The 13,367-nt window shown below is 46.0% G+C and overlaps 1 protein-coding gene across 1 annotated transcript in view; it reads left to right on the forward strand.

Moving 5' to 3' along the window:
* Positions 1-3,867: 3,867 nt before the first annotated feature.
* Positions 3,868-13,367, forward strand: part of wnt2bb (wingless-type MMTV integration site family, member 2Bb) — a 70,213-nt gene continuing 60,713 nt past the window's right edge. Inside the window, exon 1 of the mRNA XM_072480152.1 lies at positions 3,868-4,583. Coding sequence (XP_072336253.1) covers positions 4,396-4,583 — 188 coding nt within the window. The 5' untranslated portion in view covers positions 3,868-4,395. The remainder of the gene's footprint in view (positions 4,584-13,367) is intronic.

Genomic DNA, 13,367 nt, shown 5'->3' on the forward strand with positions numbered 1-13,367 from the left:
CTAAAATGAGTCCCTGCTCTACGGAATGGCAGCCCCCCCACCCGTGCCCCCACCCCCGGCCGAGACACCACAAAATACTCACTCTTGTCCAGGTTCAACTTGTACCCCGAGAAAGACCCAAATACCCTCAGTAGCTCCAATATTCCTCCTATCGACGCACTCGGTTCCGACACATACAGCAGCAAGTCGTTGGCATATAAGGACACCCTATGCTTTATCCCCCCCCCCGCACTATTCCTTTCCATGCTCCCGAACTTCTCAATGCGATGGCCAATGGCTCAATCGCAAGTGCAAACAGCAGGGGGGACATAGGACATCCCTGTCTCGTCCCATGGTGGAGAGAAAGGTATCTCGAACTGATATTATTTGTGCGGACACTCGCCTTCGGCTCTTTATATAATAGCTTTACCCAGTTCACAAACCTTGGTCCAATCCCAAACCGCTCCAGCACTGCCATCAGGTACCCCCATTCTACCCGATCAAACGCCTTCTCGGCGTCCAATGCCACAACTACCTCTGTTTCCTTCCCTTCCACCGGTGCCATAACAACGTTCAAAACCCTCCTAATGTTTGAAAACAGCTGCCTCCCTTTCACGAACCCCATCTGATCCTCCCTATCACCCTTCGGGAGGCACTCCTCCAGCCTACCCGCCAGTACCTTCGCCAACACTTTTACATCCTCATTCAGAAGTGATATGGGCCGATACGACCCACACTCCGTCGGATCCTTATCTTTTTTTAGCAACAGTGAAATCGATGCCTGCCCCAAGGTTTGCGGCAACACCCCCTTCCCTATCGCCTCCTCAAACATCCCCACCATCAGAGGTGCCAACCTATCCTTAAATTTTTCATAATATTCCAGACCTGGAGATATCTTAAACCGCTTTATAGCCAATGACATTTTTTTGGCATGCAATTGTCGTTGCAATGTGGGAAACGTGCCAGCCAGTGTGTACACAGCAAGATCCCATGAAGGGCAGTGAAATAAATAACAGAATCAACTGATTTAGGTATTGGTTGAGGGATAAATATTGGTCAGGCCACTGAGATAAACTTATCCACTCCAGTTTAGCTCACTTGGCTAGCCAGCTGGTTTGGGATATAGAGGAAGATCAGCAACACAGGTTCAATTCCCGTACCAGCTGAGGTTGTTCATGAAGGCTCAACCTTGTCCCTCACCTGAGGTGTGGTGATCCTCAGGTTAAATCACCACCAGTCAATTCTCCCCTCAAAGGGGAAAGCAGACTATGGCCATCTGGGACTATGGTAACTTTACCGACTCATTGGAGTTAATCACTCATTTATACTTCCTGAATACTTTAACATTTATTCACAAACCTTTTATCAATATTTGCCAAATATTTTGCTTTGAAAGAAAATAACTTGCAGTATTATAGTATTTTTCACATCTTCAGGATATCCCAAATGCTTTGCAGCCAATGAAGTACTTTTAAAGGTTAGTCACTGCTATAATGTAGGGAATGCAGCAACCAATATGTGCGCAGCAAGCTCCCACAAACATCACTGTGATAATGACCAGATCACCTCTTCTTTAGTGATATTGGTTGAGGGATAAATATTGCCCAAGACCTTGAGGAGAACTGTGCCACTCTTATTTAAATTGGTGCCAGCTTAGCTAAGTGGGCTAGACAGGTAGTTTGTAAATGCAGAACAAGGCCAGCAGCGCAGGTTCAATTCCTGTACCAGCTTACCCAAACAGGTGCTGGAATGTGGCGACTCGGAGATTTTCACAGTAACTTCATACTTGCGACAATAGAAGATTATTATAAGATCTTTTACATCCACCTCAGAGGGCAGGTGAGTCTCTGTTTAAAATCTCATTCAAAAGACAGCACCTTCAACAGTGCAGCATTCTGCTCAGTACTGCACTGAGAGCATCAGCAAAGATTATGTGTTCAAGTCCCGAGAGTTGGATTTCTGCCCACAACCTTCACATGCAGAGCCAAGAGTGTTACCAGCTGAGCTATGGCTGGCACTTTGAGAAAGGCTGAAAAGGTCAGACTTGTCCTTACAAAACACAAATTATTCATCTTCAGGAAATCATATCCTGAGATATGCCTGGTGTTTCACCCCCTGGTGTTCGGAGGAATGCACTGTGGACATTTTGAAAGATGGAAAGGCAGGTCTCATTTCAGTTCTATTCCCAGCTGAATTGTCCATCCAGAGGATAACTTTGTCTATTTATTTGTATTCTAAGTTCGGGATCTCATGCGACTGGGTTGTAACTCAGCCAACAGCTGTCTATTTTGACTGGGCCCATTCCTACACATGATCTATCAATTGTGTGATGATAGTTTGTCATAGTCTTCAGTGCCTGTGTCATCTGTATATGTCAAGCAGCGAATTATGTTCTGTCGCATAAACCTGAAGACTGAGCAATATCGGCCTCACTTACCACGCAGACTGCCTCCAGCCATGGTCGCCTTTCTCGAATATCCAGAAAACATATCCCTCTACAGTGTGAGAACAATTTTCCAATAACGTTATAAATAAGGAAAATGAGATTATTTTCTGTAAACCAGTTTACCTTCCTTTGCCTGCAAGAGATTGATTCAGCCTCCACATCTGGCTACTTGTGCTTCCCCCACTCCTTTTTTGTAACTATCTTTATTATTGTCACAAGTAGGCTTACATTAACACTGCAATGAAGTTACTGTGAAAATCCCCTAGCCGCCACACTCCAGCGCCTGTTCGGGTACACAGAGGGAGAATTCAGAATATCCAATCCACCTAGCAAGCATGTCTTCCGGGACTTGTGGGAGGAAACCGGACCACCCGGAGGAAACCCACGCAGACACAGTGAGAATGTTGTTTTCCTTATCCATCACATTACTACACAAATATTTCTCTTGAAGATCCATTAGATCATTGAAAGTCTTGATTACGTTTTGCTTAGAGTCCATCCCGTTGACAATCTGTTTCTGCATTACAAAAGTCAGAAAGCTCCAGCATTTTACGTTAAAGTGAAGTCCTCCAAGAACCTGCAGTATTGTATAAATTCAAGCTGTTCCATTTTAATAACTTGTAGTCAGTTTGAAATTTAAATTGGAAGCATGCATTTGTATATGATAACCCATATCATTGCATGCATGTCAACCATGGCACCGTTGCTTTGGTGTCAGAGGGCTGTGGGTTCAGGCCCCACTCCAGAGATTTATAGCTCATAATTTAGACTGACACATCCAGTGCAGTACTGAGGGTGTGCTGCCCTGTCGGAGGTGCCATTTTGTTTGGGTGAGGTGTTAAAACACAGTGCTTTCTGCCCTCAGGGTGTGAACGATCTCGCCTGGGATTTGTGCCCTCCGCCATGGCAGATGTGACAAGCCAGCCAAAAGTTCATTGACTTCTGCGGCATTGGAAAATCCGGCTGGCAGGCAGGACCAGGTAATCCTGCCACTCATGTCAATATTTGGAATTAGAGCAGGCGCCTTCTCCTCAGTGTCCTAACCAGCATTTATCCCTCAGCAAACATCATTAAAAAAAAAGTTTATTCTGTCTTGAAGACGTTGCTGTCAGTGGGAGCTTGTTGTGAGCACGTTGGCTGCCATTTTTACCACATGACAACAGTCACTACACTTCAAAAGTATCTCATTTGTCTACAAACTGCTTTGGGACATTTTGAGGTCATCCTATATATATATGCAAGTTTTTTAAATGTGGCTATTAAAAGAAAGTCATCACATTCTAAATATGCATTATTGGCAAGTAACGTTCAAGAGCAGCATGTTCAACAAATTCCTTTGGGCTCTAGGACCCAGGTGCAACATGTTTAGTATTAGGTATTTAAGCCTTTGTACATCTTCTGAACTCTGTGTGTCTGCGTGTGTGAGAGTGTGTAATTTTACTCCAGCAGGTGGGGATGTGGTGCTTTTTGGAATCTGCAGCTCTAGCCCCAGCCTTGGTGTCAGCAAGTGGATCGCCAGTCAACAGCCAAGAGTGCCAGGGCTCTTCTACGGCACAGCACTGTTATCGACTCAACCCAGAAGGAGAGGAACAGAGACAGTTGCACACTGCCAGTGCTTCACTGTAGATCCGAACAAGGTGCTCCCTGTCTCAGCAACCAAGAAAGCACAGAGGAGGGGAAAGAGAGAGAGAGAGAGAGAGAGAGGAGAAAGAAAAAAACGTTCAGTTAAAAGCCACGATCACTCATCTCAGCCCCGACTTTACAAAAGGGAAATTTACAGATTAATTTGAGGTGTCAGCTCAGAGGATGAAAATCCGACCACATCAGAGGATGAATTCAGTACGTTAAAATCGCGAGGATTTTTGAAATACAACCATTGACAATTTGAAGATATCGAGAAGAATTGTTTGTGCACAAACCTTGTTGATCTTCTGCAAGATTGTGGGAGGTTTTCTTGTTGTTAAAACGCAATGTCTGGGTGGACCAGAGCTGAGGAATCCAGGCTGCACTGGAAAATGACCCATACCTCTGGACAAGACGGTGTGAGGCAGATTAATAGGACAGCAGGAAATGATGGGACAAGTACCTGCTCCAGACTTTACCTTGCCTTTATATTAATATTACTCACATTGACACCGCGAGTGGAATCTTCCTGGTGGTAAGTCCAATTCATTCAAAATCATGGCCAAAATCCTTTCCTCTTGTTTTGCTGACTGGTTTGTGGGATGGAGAGTCCTTTTATTTCAAGGTTGAAAAATGTATATAGAGGCACTGGAGATGGTGCAAAGATATTTACTGGGAGGATACCGGAGCTGGAAGGTTATAACCTCGGAAAAGGCTGGGGATATTTTCTCTGGAAAACAGAAAGCTGAAGAGTGAGCGGAGGGAGACCTTCAGGGTTGTTAAGTGACATGATAGAGTAGACTGGAAAAGATGTTTCTACTTGTGGGCAAGACCAGAATTTGGAGCTTTCAATATGAGAGAGTCATAAATAAATTCAGTAGGAAACTCAGGAAGAAACAGCCTTACCCAGAGAGCGGTGAGAGTATGGATCTTTCTCATTGGTAGCTGAGGCTTTTGGCGTAGGTGTCTTTGAAGGGGAAGCAATATAAATACATGAGGAAGAAAGGGATAGAAGGATATGCCGATAAGGTTAAATGGGCTATGGTGGAAGGAATCTTATGTGGAACTCAACCACGAGCGTAGACCAGTTTGACTGAACGGCCTATTTCTGTGTTGCAAATGCTGTGTGATACTTTGTACTGTTCCCAACTCTTATTTCAACCCTTTTTCATTCCCTGACCAACCTGCTCACGACTCCGTGAACTGGCTGGAGAGAGCCAAAATATCAGTCTCTGTGACTGGGACGCTGAAGCTTTATCCTTCCTAATCCCCCCCCCCCCCCCCCCCCGACCTTTCTGCTAACGGCAATGTCTCAGTCACCTCGCAGTCTGGAGGTCGTGGGTACAGTCGAGATCCAGAGATTGTCTTTTCAGATGAGACGTCAGAGCGAGGCCTTGTCTGGTGGACAGAAAAGCTCCCACGGTACTATTTCAAAGACCAGAGAGGAAGCTCTCCCTAGTGCCCTGGCCAATATTTATTGCTCAACCAACATTCAACAAAACAGATTATCTAATCATTAACACATTGCTCTTTCTGGGAATTACTGTGTGCCAATTGGCTGCCGTGTTTCCTAAATTACAGCAGCGACCACTTGATAGAATCATAGAATGGTTACAGCACAAAGAGGCTATTCGGCCCATCGTATCTGCTCTCTCCAAGTGCACATCAGCTAGTCCTACTCCCCCCGTCTTTCTCCCCTATTCCTGCGAATATTTCCTCTCCAGGTAATTATCCAACCCCCTGTTGAAAGCCATGATTAAATCTGCCTCCAGCACGCTCTCAGGCAGAGCTTTCCGGAGCCTAACCACTCGCTGCGTAAAAATATTTTTCCTCATGTTCCCATTGCTTTGTTTGCCAATCAGCATAAATCCATTCCTCTGATTCTCAATCCTTCTGCCAACAGCAACACTTTCTCCTATTCACTCCAGAATCCCCTCATGGTTTTGAACATCTCTATCAAATCTCTTCTTCTCTTTTCCATGGAGAACAGCCCCAGTTTTTCGCATCGATCCATGTCACTGACGTTCCTCAACCCTGCAACCATTCTTGTGAATCTTTGCTGCACCTTTTCCAATATCTTCACATCCTTCATAAAGTGTCATGATCAGAAGTATTCCAGTAGACGCTTCACTATTGCTCTCTACGGATTTATAATTCCTCCCTTGCTTTTTGTACCTCACACTCTGACTTATAAAGTCCAGGTTCCTGTATGCTTTATTAACCACTTTCTCAACCTGCCCTGCAACCTTTAATGATTTGTGCACGTATACCACCCGCCCCCCCCAGGTGCCTCTGCTCCTGCACTCCGTTTCAAATTGTACCCTTATTTTTATATTATCTCTCCTCAGTTACGCTACCGAAATGAATCACTTCACACTTTTGTCTGCCACTTGTGCGCACCTTCCGCCAATCTGCTTGTGTCCTCTTGAATTTTATCATTATCCTCCTCACAATTCACAATACGCCCATGTTTTGTGTCATTCACAAGTCTTGAAATTCTACCGTGTACTCAAGTCTACGTCATTAATATGAGGCTCCTAACTCAATCCCTGGGGGACCCCACTCTATACCTTCTTCCAGTCTGAAAAGCAGCCATTCATCACAACTCTCTGTTCCTTGTCAACCAGCTAATTCTGCATTCATGGTACCTACTGTCGCTTTTAGACAATAAGCTCCAACTTTTCTCACAAGTTTTTTTTTCAGGCACTATCTTTTTGAAGTCCATGTAGACCACATCAGCTGCATTACCTTCATTAACCATCTCTGTTGCCTCAGCAAAAACTCAAGCAATTTATTTAAAGATGATTTGCCCTAAACAAATCCAAACTGGCTATTTCCTTAAATATTTCACATTTGTCCACGTGACTGTTAATCTTGTTCTGAATTAACATTTCTAAAAGCTTTCCCACCACTGAGGTTAAACTGTAGTTACTGGGTTCATCTTTACACCAATTTTCAAACAGAGGTGTAACATTTTCAATTCTCCAGTCCTCTGGCGCATACATGTATCGAAATAAGGGTCCCGACAGAGCTCTGCGGATCACCACTTGAAAAAACTTTCCATTCGCAAGAGCAGCCATCGCCCATTACCCTTTCTTTCCTGTTACTAAGCCAACTTTTTATCCAGTTTGCTACATTACCCTGTATCCCATGGGTTTTTACTTTTTTGACCAATCTGCCATAAGCGACCTTGTCAAACACCTTGCTAAAATCCTTGAATACCACGTCCACTGCACTACCGTCATCAACCCTTCTTGTCAATTCCTCAAAGAATTAAATCAAATTTATGAGGCAAGGCCTTCCTTTAACAAACCCATGCTGACATATCCCTAACTAGGCCATGCCTTGCTATGTGACAGCTAATCCTATCTCAGAATTGATTCTACTCATTTTCTCACCACCGACGTAAGACTAACTGGCTTATAGTTGTTTGGCATTACGTTTGATTCATTTTTAAACAATGGAACTACGTTTGCATTTCTCCAGTCCTCCGGTACGTCCCCTATATTCAGCGAGGGTTGGAAAATCATCCTCAGACCATCTGCTATCTCCTCCCTGGCCTCCTTCAGCAGCCTCGAAAACAATCCATCTGGCCCTGGCGACTTACCAACTTTCAAGGACTCCAACCCTTCGAGTACTTCCTCTCTCTTTATGAGTATCTGTCCAATGCGCATGTGTTCCTCCTGGACTACTGTATTTGCATCGTCCCTTTCCTTTGTAAACATGAAGACAAAATATTCATTTAAGACCCTTTCCACGCCCTCTGCAACTGCACACAAATTCCCTTCTTCATTTCTGATAGATCCCACTTTTTCCTTAACTAACCTTTCCCCATTAGTATATTGGCAAAACATCTTTGGGTTTTCTTTAACTTTACTTGCTAATCTTTTTTCATGTCTTCTCTTTGATTTCCTTATTTCCTTTTTTACTTCCTCTCTGCATTTCCTATATTTGTCTATGCTATCTGCAGTGATTAGTTCTTTGTGCCTATCGTAAGCTTTGTTTTGCTGTTGGATCTTCCCCTGCATTCCTCTAGATAACTGGAGGGTCTAGGTTTGGCAGTACCACGCTTATTCTTGGCGGGGACATGTCTATTTTGCACTTTTAGGATCTCACGTTTCCGTGCTTCCCCTGGTTTTCCACTGATTTATCCTTTAGCAATGTTGGCCGATCCATCTCAGCCAAGTCCCTTCTCAATCCTGCAAAATTTGCCTTCCCCCAGTTCAAAACTTTTACTCCTGCTTTGTCTCTGTCCTTTTCCATGGCAAGACTGAATCTAACTGAATTCTGATCACTATCCCCCATATTGTCGCCAACTGTCACTTCACCTACTTGCCGTTCTTCGTTCCCCAAGTTTACGGCTAGAATTGCAATTCCTCTCATTGGGTTTGTCACTAATTGATTGAAAACAATTTCCTGAACACACTGCATGAGCTTTTCTCTCTCAGTTCCCCTTATATTGTTTGAATCCCAGTTGATATTGGGATAATTAAAGTCTCCTACTATTATTACCCTCTTGTTCTTACAGACAGAAATCTGCTGACAAATTTGTTCTTCTATCTTCCTTTCACTATTTGGGGGATCTGTAGTATACCCCCAGTAGTGTGACAGTCCCTTTCCTATTTCTAAATTCAACCCATAAAGCCTCGCTTGTTGACCCGTTTAGTAAGTCACCCCTTCTCACAACTGGAATGGATTCTTTAACCATTAGTGCTATCCCCCCTTTTTTTTATTAATCTCCCATTCTATCGTGTCTGAAAACTCTATAACCGGGGATACTGAGTTGCCAATTTTGCCCCTACTTTAGCCAGGTTTTTGTTGTAGCAATGACATCCTGCTGTAATGTATCTACCTGTGTCCTTAACTAGTCCACCTTGTTTGTGATACTCCTTTCATTGAAGTATAGACAGTTTAACCCCATCAATTTCCCTTGCCGGACACTTTTTTAAAACTTTGCTTCCCCTGTAATTCCAAGTCTATCATTATATCTTCTATATCACTAGAGAATGTTCCACCTCCATTTTCCTGATCTGAATCTGACCTATCTAATCCTAGCCCCCTGCTACACTAGTTTAAATACTCCTATTACATTCTTTTTAAATCAACTTTTAGTCCATTTAATATCTTAAACCCTCTCTCACTATGACTTGGGTAGCACTTTCTTCCAAACTAATTTCATACCTCAGCCATGTCCCCTGCTGCCTTCATGCAGAAATTCCCTTTTTTGTCCTTAATCAGCCCCACTCTCCTTTTACCCTTTTACTATTTATAAGCCTAGAGAAGATTTTTTCATTCCATTCCAATTTTCTTCCTGCACCTAGTGGTGCTCTAAGGCAGACGTTTTCCTGTTTCCATAGTTAGTTATTCCTGGAACAGGTCACTAGTCTGTCACCAGGGGCGTATGGCTTGAGGGGTGCCACTCCCCATCAAGTATGTCTTTCCCGCTCTTACTGCTAGCCATTTGTGTATTTGGAAGGATTTTGCAAGTTTGACCGCGTTATAAATGCACCTTCTTGGCCATCAGTTCTTGGGGTGGGTCCCAAACCCGGAGCTTCTGGTTCAGAGGCAGGGTCACTTCACATTGTGCGATGAAACTTCCTAGAGAAGATTTTTGGATTCCGTTTTATGTTTGCTGCCTGCCTCTTCTCAGACTCTCACTTTGCTTCTCTTATTTCTTTTCACTTTCTATATTCAACCTGGTTTCTCAATTGTATTATCCACCTGACACCCATCACGTGCAGCCTTTTTATGCTTTATCTTATCCTCTATCACTGCCATCATCCAGGGAGATCTGGGTCTGCTGGTCTTACCACCCAGCTCCTGATAATGAACCTTGACTCTAACCAAAACTATCTTCCCTTTCAAAGCAGCCCATTGTTTTATTAAGGTTTTGTTGGCCAATCTTTGATCGCAATTTACCTGGAGCAGAGCCGTTCTCACTCCAATGAAATTGTCCCTCACCCAGTTAATTACTTTTACTCTGGATTGGTCCTAGTCCTTTTCCATGGCTAACCTAAACCTTATGGTACTATGATCACTGTTCCCTAAATGTTCCCAGACGATCACTTAATCTACCTGATCCATTTGATTGACCCAGCTCCTTCTCAAGAACTGATCCAGCAATGCCTCGTCCTCATTGAGCCAGAGATGTACCCGGGAAATTCCTTGTCAATTTGACTTTCTGCATCTTTCCCACTAGTCGGTGGCCTGTATAGTCGGCGCCCAGTAGTGTAATGGTGCCACTGTTGTTTCTTAGGACTAGCCAGATAGAGTCTGCCCTTAACCACTCTAGGGCGCCCCCTCTCTCCAGCACTGCAATGTTCTCCTTCATTAATACTTTCCGCCCTCCCCTTTCTATCCAAACACCTTGTATCCAGGAATATTTAGCACACAGTCCTGCCCTTCTTTGAGTCAGGTCTCTCTCTGTTTGTGTCTCTGTCATATTTCCACATGGTGATATACACCTTGAGTTCACCGCCCTTAATTACCACACACCATGCGTTGTCATACAAGGATAGTAAGCCTACTTTAGACCTTATTACATTCCCTTTTACTTTGACCCTTCCTAATAAAATACTATTTCCTACAGTAGTGCTCTCCCCATTCTCTGTACCTTGTTTTGCCTCGCCAATATTACTACCTAGTTCCCACACACACTGAGTTAATCTAAGCCCTCCCCAACAGCACTAGCAAAGCCCCCTGCAATGCCATTAGTCCAGATCTATTCAGGTGCAACCCCTCCAGCCCACACAGATCCCCCATCTCCCCCAGAAGTGGTTCCAATGACCCAGGAATCTAAATTCCTCCTTCTTGCACTATCTCTCCAGTTGCACATTCATCTGCTACATCCTCCTATTTCTATTCTCACTAACGCATGTTGCAAGGAGTAATCTGGAGCTTACGGCCTTTGAGGTTCTGCTCGCTAGATTCCACCCTAGCTCACTAAGCACTGCCTGCAGGACCCCAACCCTCCTTCTCCATCTGTCTTTGGTGCCAATATGAACCACCCTCCACCTTAGTTACAATGCAGTCGCTCAGTGACAATCTTCAAAAGTACTTAATTGGCTGTGAAGCACTTGGGGATGGATTGAGATTGTTATAAGGTGCTATAGAAATGCAGGTTTGTTTTATTCCTAGTTGTAGTGTCCTGCACCCCTGACTATGTAATGCCCCTTCAATGCCTCTCTTCTGCTGACGGGCTGTGTTGGGTTTTCCCTGGATGGTCCGGGTTTTCCCTGGATGGTTCTGCTCCTTCCTGTGAGGACACAGCTCAAGTATCTCGGGTAATGATTCCTCTGCCATCATTTCCCATCACTTTCACTTATTGAAATTCCTCCATCTCCTCCCCCCGCTCCTCTACCACCACCTTCCTTGCCCATATGAGGCCTCTTGGCCTATTTACATTAATAGGCAGGCACAGCCAAGCCCTTCAGGGGTGTTGTCAGGAAGCATTTATTCGCACAGACAATAGTGGAAATCTGGAATTCTCTCCCCCATATGGGGCTGGGGGGGTGGGGGTGGGGGGGTGGGGGGGGCGCAGTGTTAACTGTAATTTCTATATTGTTGCTGGGTTAACAGTAATGAGGATGTTGGAACAAAAGCAGGAAGATAGAGCCAAGATACAGATCTAAATGGACGATAGAACTTGATTGAGGGGCTGAATGGCCTTCTCCTATTCCTATGTTTCTATGTAATGGGCAGCATGGTGGCTCAGTGGTTAGCACTGCTGCCTCACGGTGCCAAAGTCCCAGGTTCGATCCCGGCCCTGGGTCACTGTCCGTGTGGAGTTTGCACATTCTCCCCGTGTTTGCATGGGTTGCGCACCCACAACCCTGGGCTGGTTTAGCACACTGGGCTAAATCGCTGGCTTTTAAAGCAGACTAAGGCAGCCCAACAGCATGGTTCAATTCCCGTACCAGCCTTCCTGAACAGGCGCCGGAATGTGGCGACTAGGGGCTTTTCACAGTAACTTTGTTTGAAGCCTACTTGTGACAATAAGAGATTTTTCAGGGGCAGCACGGTAGCATTGTGGATAGCACAATTGCTTCACAGCTCCAGGGTCCCAGGTTCGATTCTGGCTTGGGTCACTATCTGTGCGGAGTCTGCATACCCTCCCCGTGTGTGCGTGGGTTTCCTCCGGGTGCTCCGGTTTCCTCCCACAGTCCAAAGATGTGCAGGTTAGGTGGATTGGCCATGATAAATTGCCCTAAGTGTCCAAAATTGCTCTTAGTGTTGGGTGGGGTTGCTGGGTTGTGGGGATGGGGTGGAGGTGTTGACCTTGGGTAGGGTGCTCTTTCCAAGAGCCGGTGCAGACTCGATGGGCCGAATGGCCTCCTTCTGCACTGTAAATTCTATGATAATCTATGAACCCAAAGACGTGCAGGGTAGGTGGATTGGCCACGCTAAATTGTCTGTTAATTGGAAAAAATGAATTGGGTACTCTAAATTTATTTTTAAATGTTTCTATGTAATTCCCAGGCCCACTTCTCTGCTGTCGAGCTAAGACAGATAGCTGTCAATTAGTCAGAATTTTCTCCATCTGAACACTAGGATAATGGAACACATTCCTTTTGGCCCCCATCAGCTCCCCGACCATTGGACAGAATTCTACGGGTGGGAGAATCGCCCGGGCGCCACACGAGTCCCGATGCCTGCACGCGATTCTCCCATCCCCCCCAAACCGGCGCGGCGCGAATCACGGCTGGCCGCTGGGAGAATCGCCGCTTGCCATTGGTAATGTGCGAGCGGCGATTCTCCGGCCCGGATGGGCCGAGCGGTCAGCGCAACACGACAGGTTCCCGCCGGCGCCATCCACACCTGGTGCGAAATTCTCCCGAAACGGCGCGATGTCCGCCGACTGGCGACCAAAACGGCGCCAATCAGACGGGCATCGCGCCGCCCAAAGGTGCGGAATGCTCCGCATCTTTGGGGGCCGAGCCCCAACATTGAGGGGCTAGGCCGACGCCGGAGGAATTTCCGCCCCGCCAGCTGGCGGAAACGGCCTTTGTTGCCCCGCCAGCTGGCGCGGAAATGACATCCCCGGGCGGCGCATGCGCGGGAGCGTCAGCGGCCGCTGACAGTTTCCCACGCATGCGCAGTGGAGGGAGTCTCTTCCGCCTCCGCCATGGTGGAGACCGTGGCGGAGGCGGAAGGGAAAGAGTGCCCCACGGCACAGGCCCGCCCGCGGATCGGTGGGCCCCGATCGCGGGCCAGGCCACCGTGGGGGCACCCCCCGGGGCCAGATCGCCCCGCGCCCCCCCCCAGGACCCCGGAGCCCGCCCACGCCGCCTTGTTCCACCGTTCAAAAGGTGGTTTAATC

Source organism: Scyliorhinus torazame, chromosome 17 (genome assembly GCF_047496885.1).
Source record: "Scyliorhinus torazame isolate Kashiwa2021f chromosome 17, sScyTor2.1, whole genome shotgun sequence".
NCBI lineage: Eukaryota > Metazoa > Chordata > Chondrichthyes > Carcharhiniformes > Scyliorhinidae > Scyliorhinus > Scyliorhinus torazame.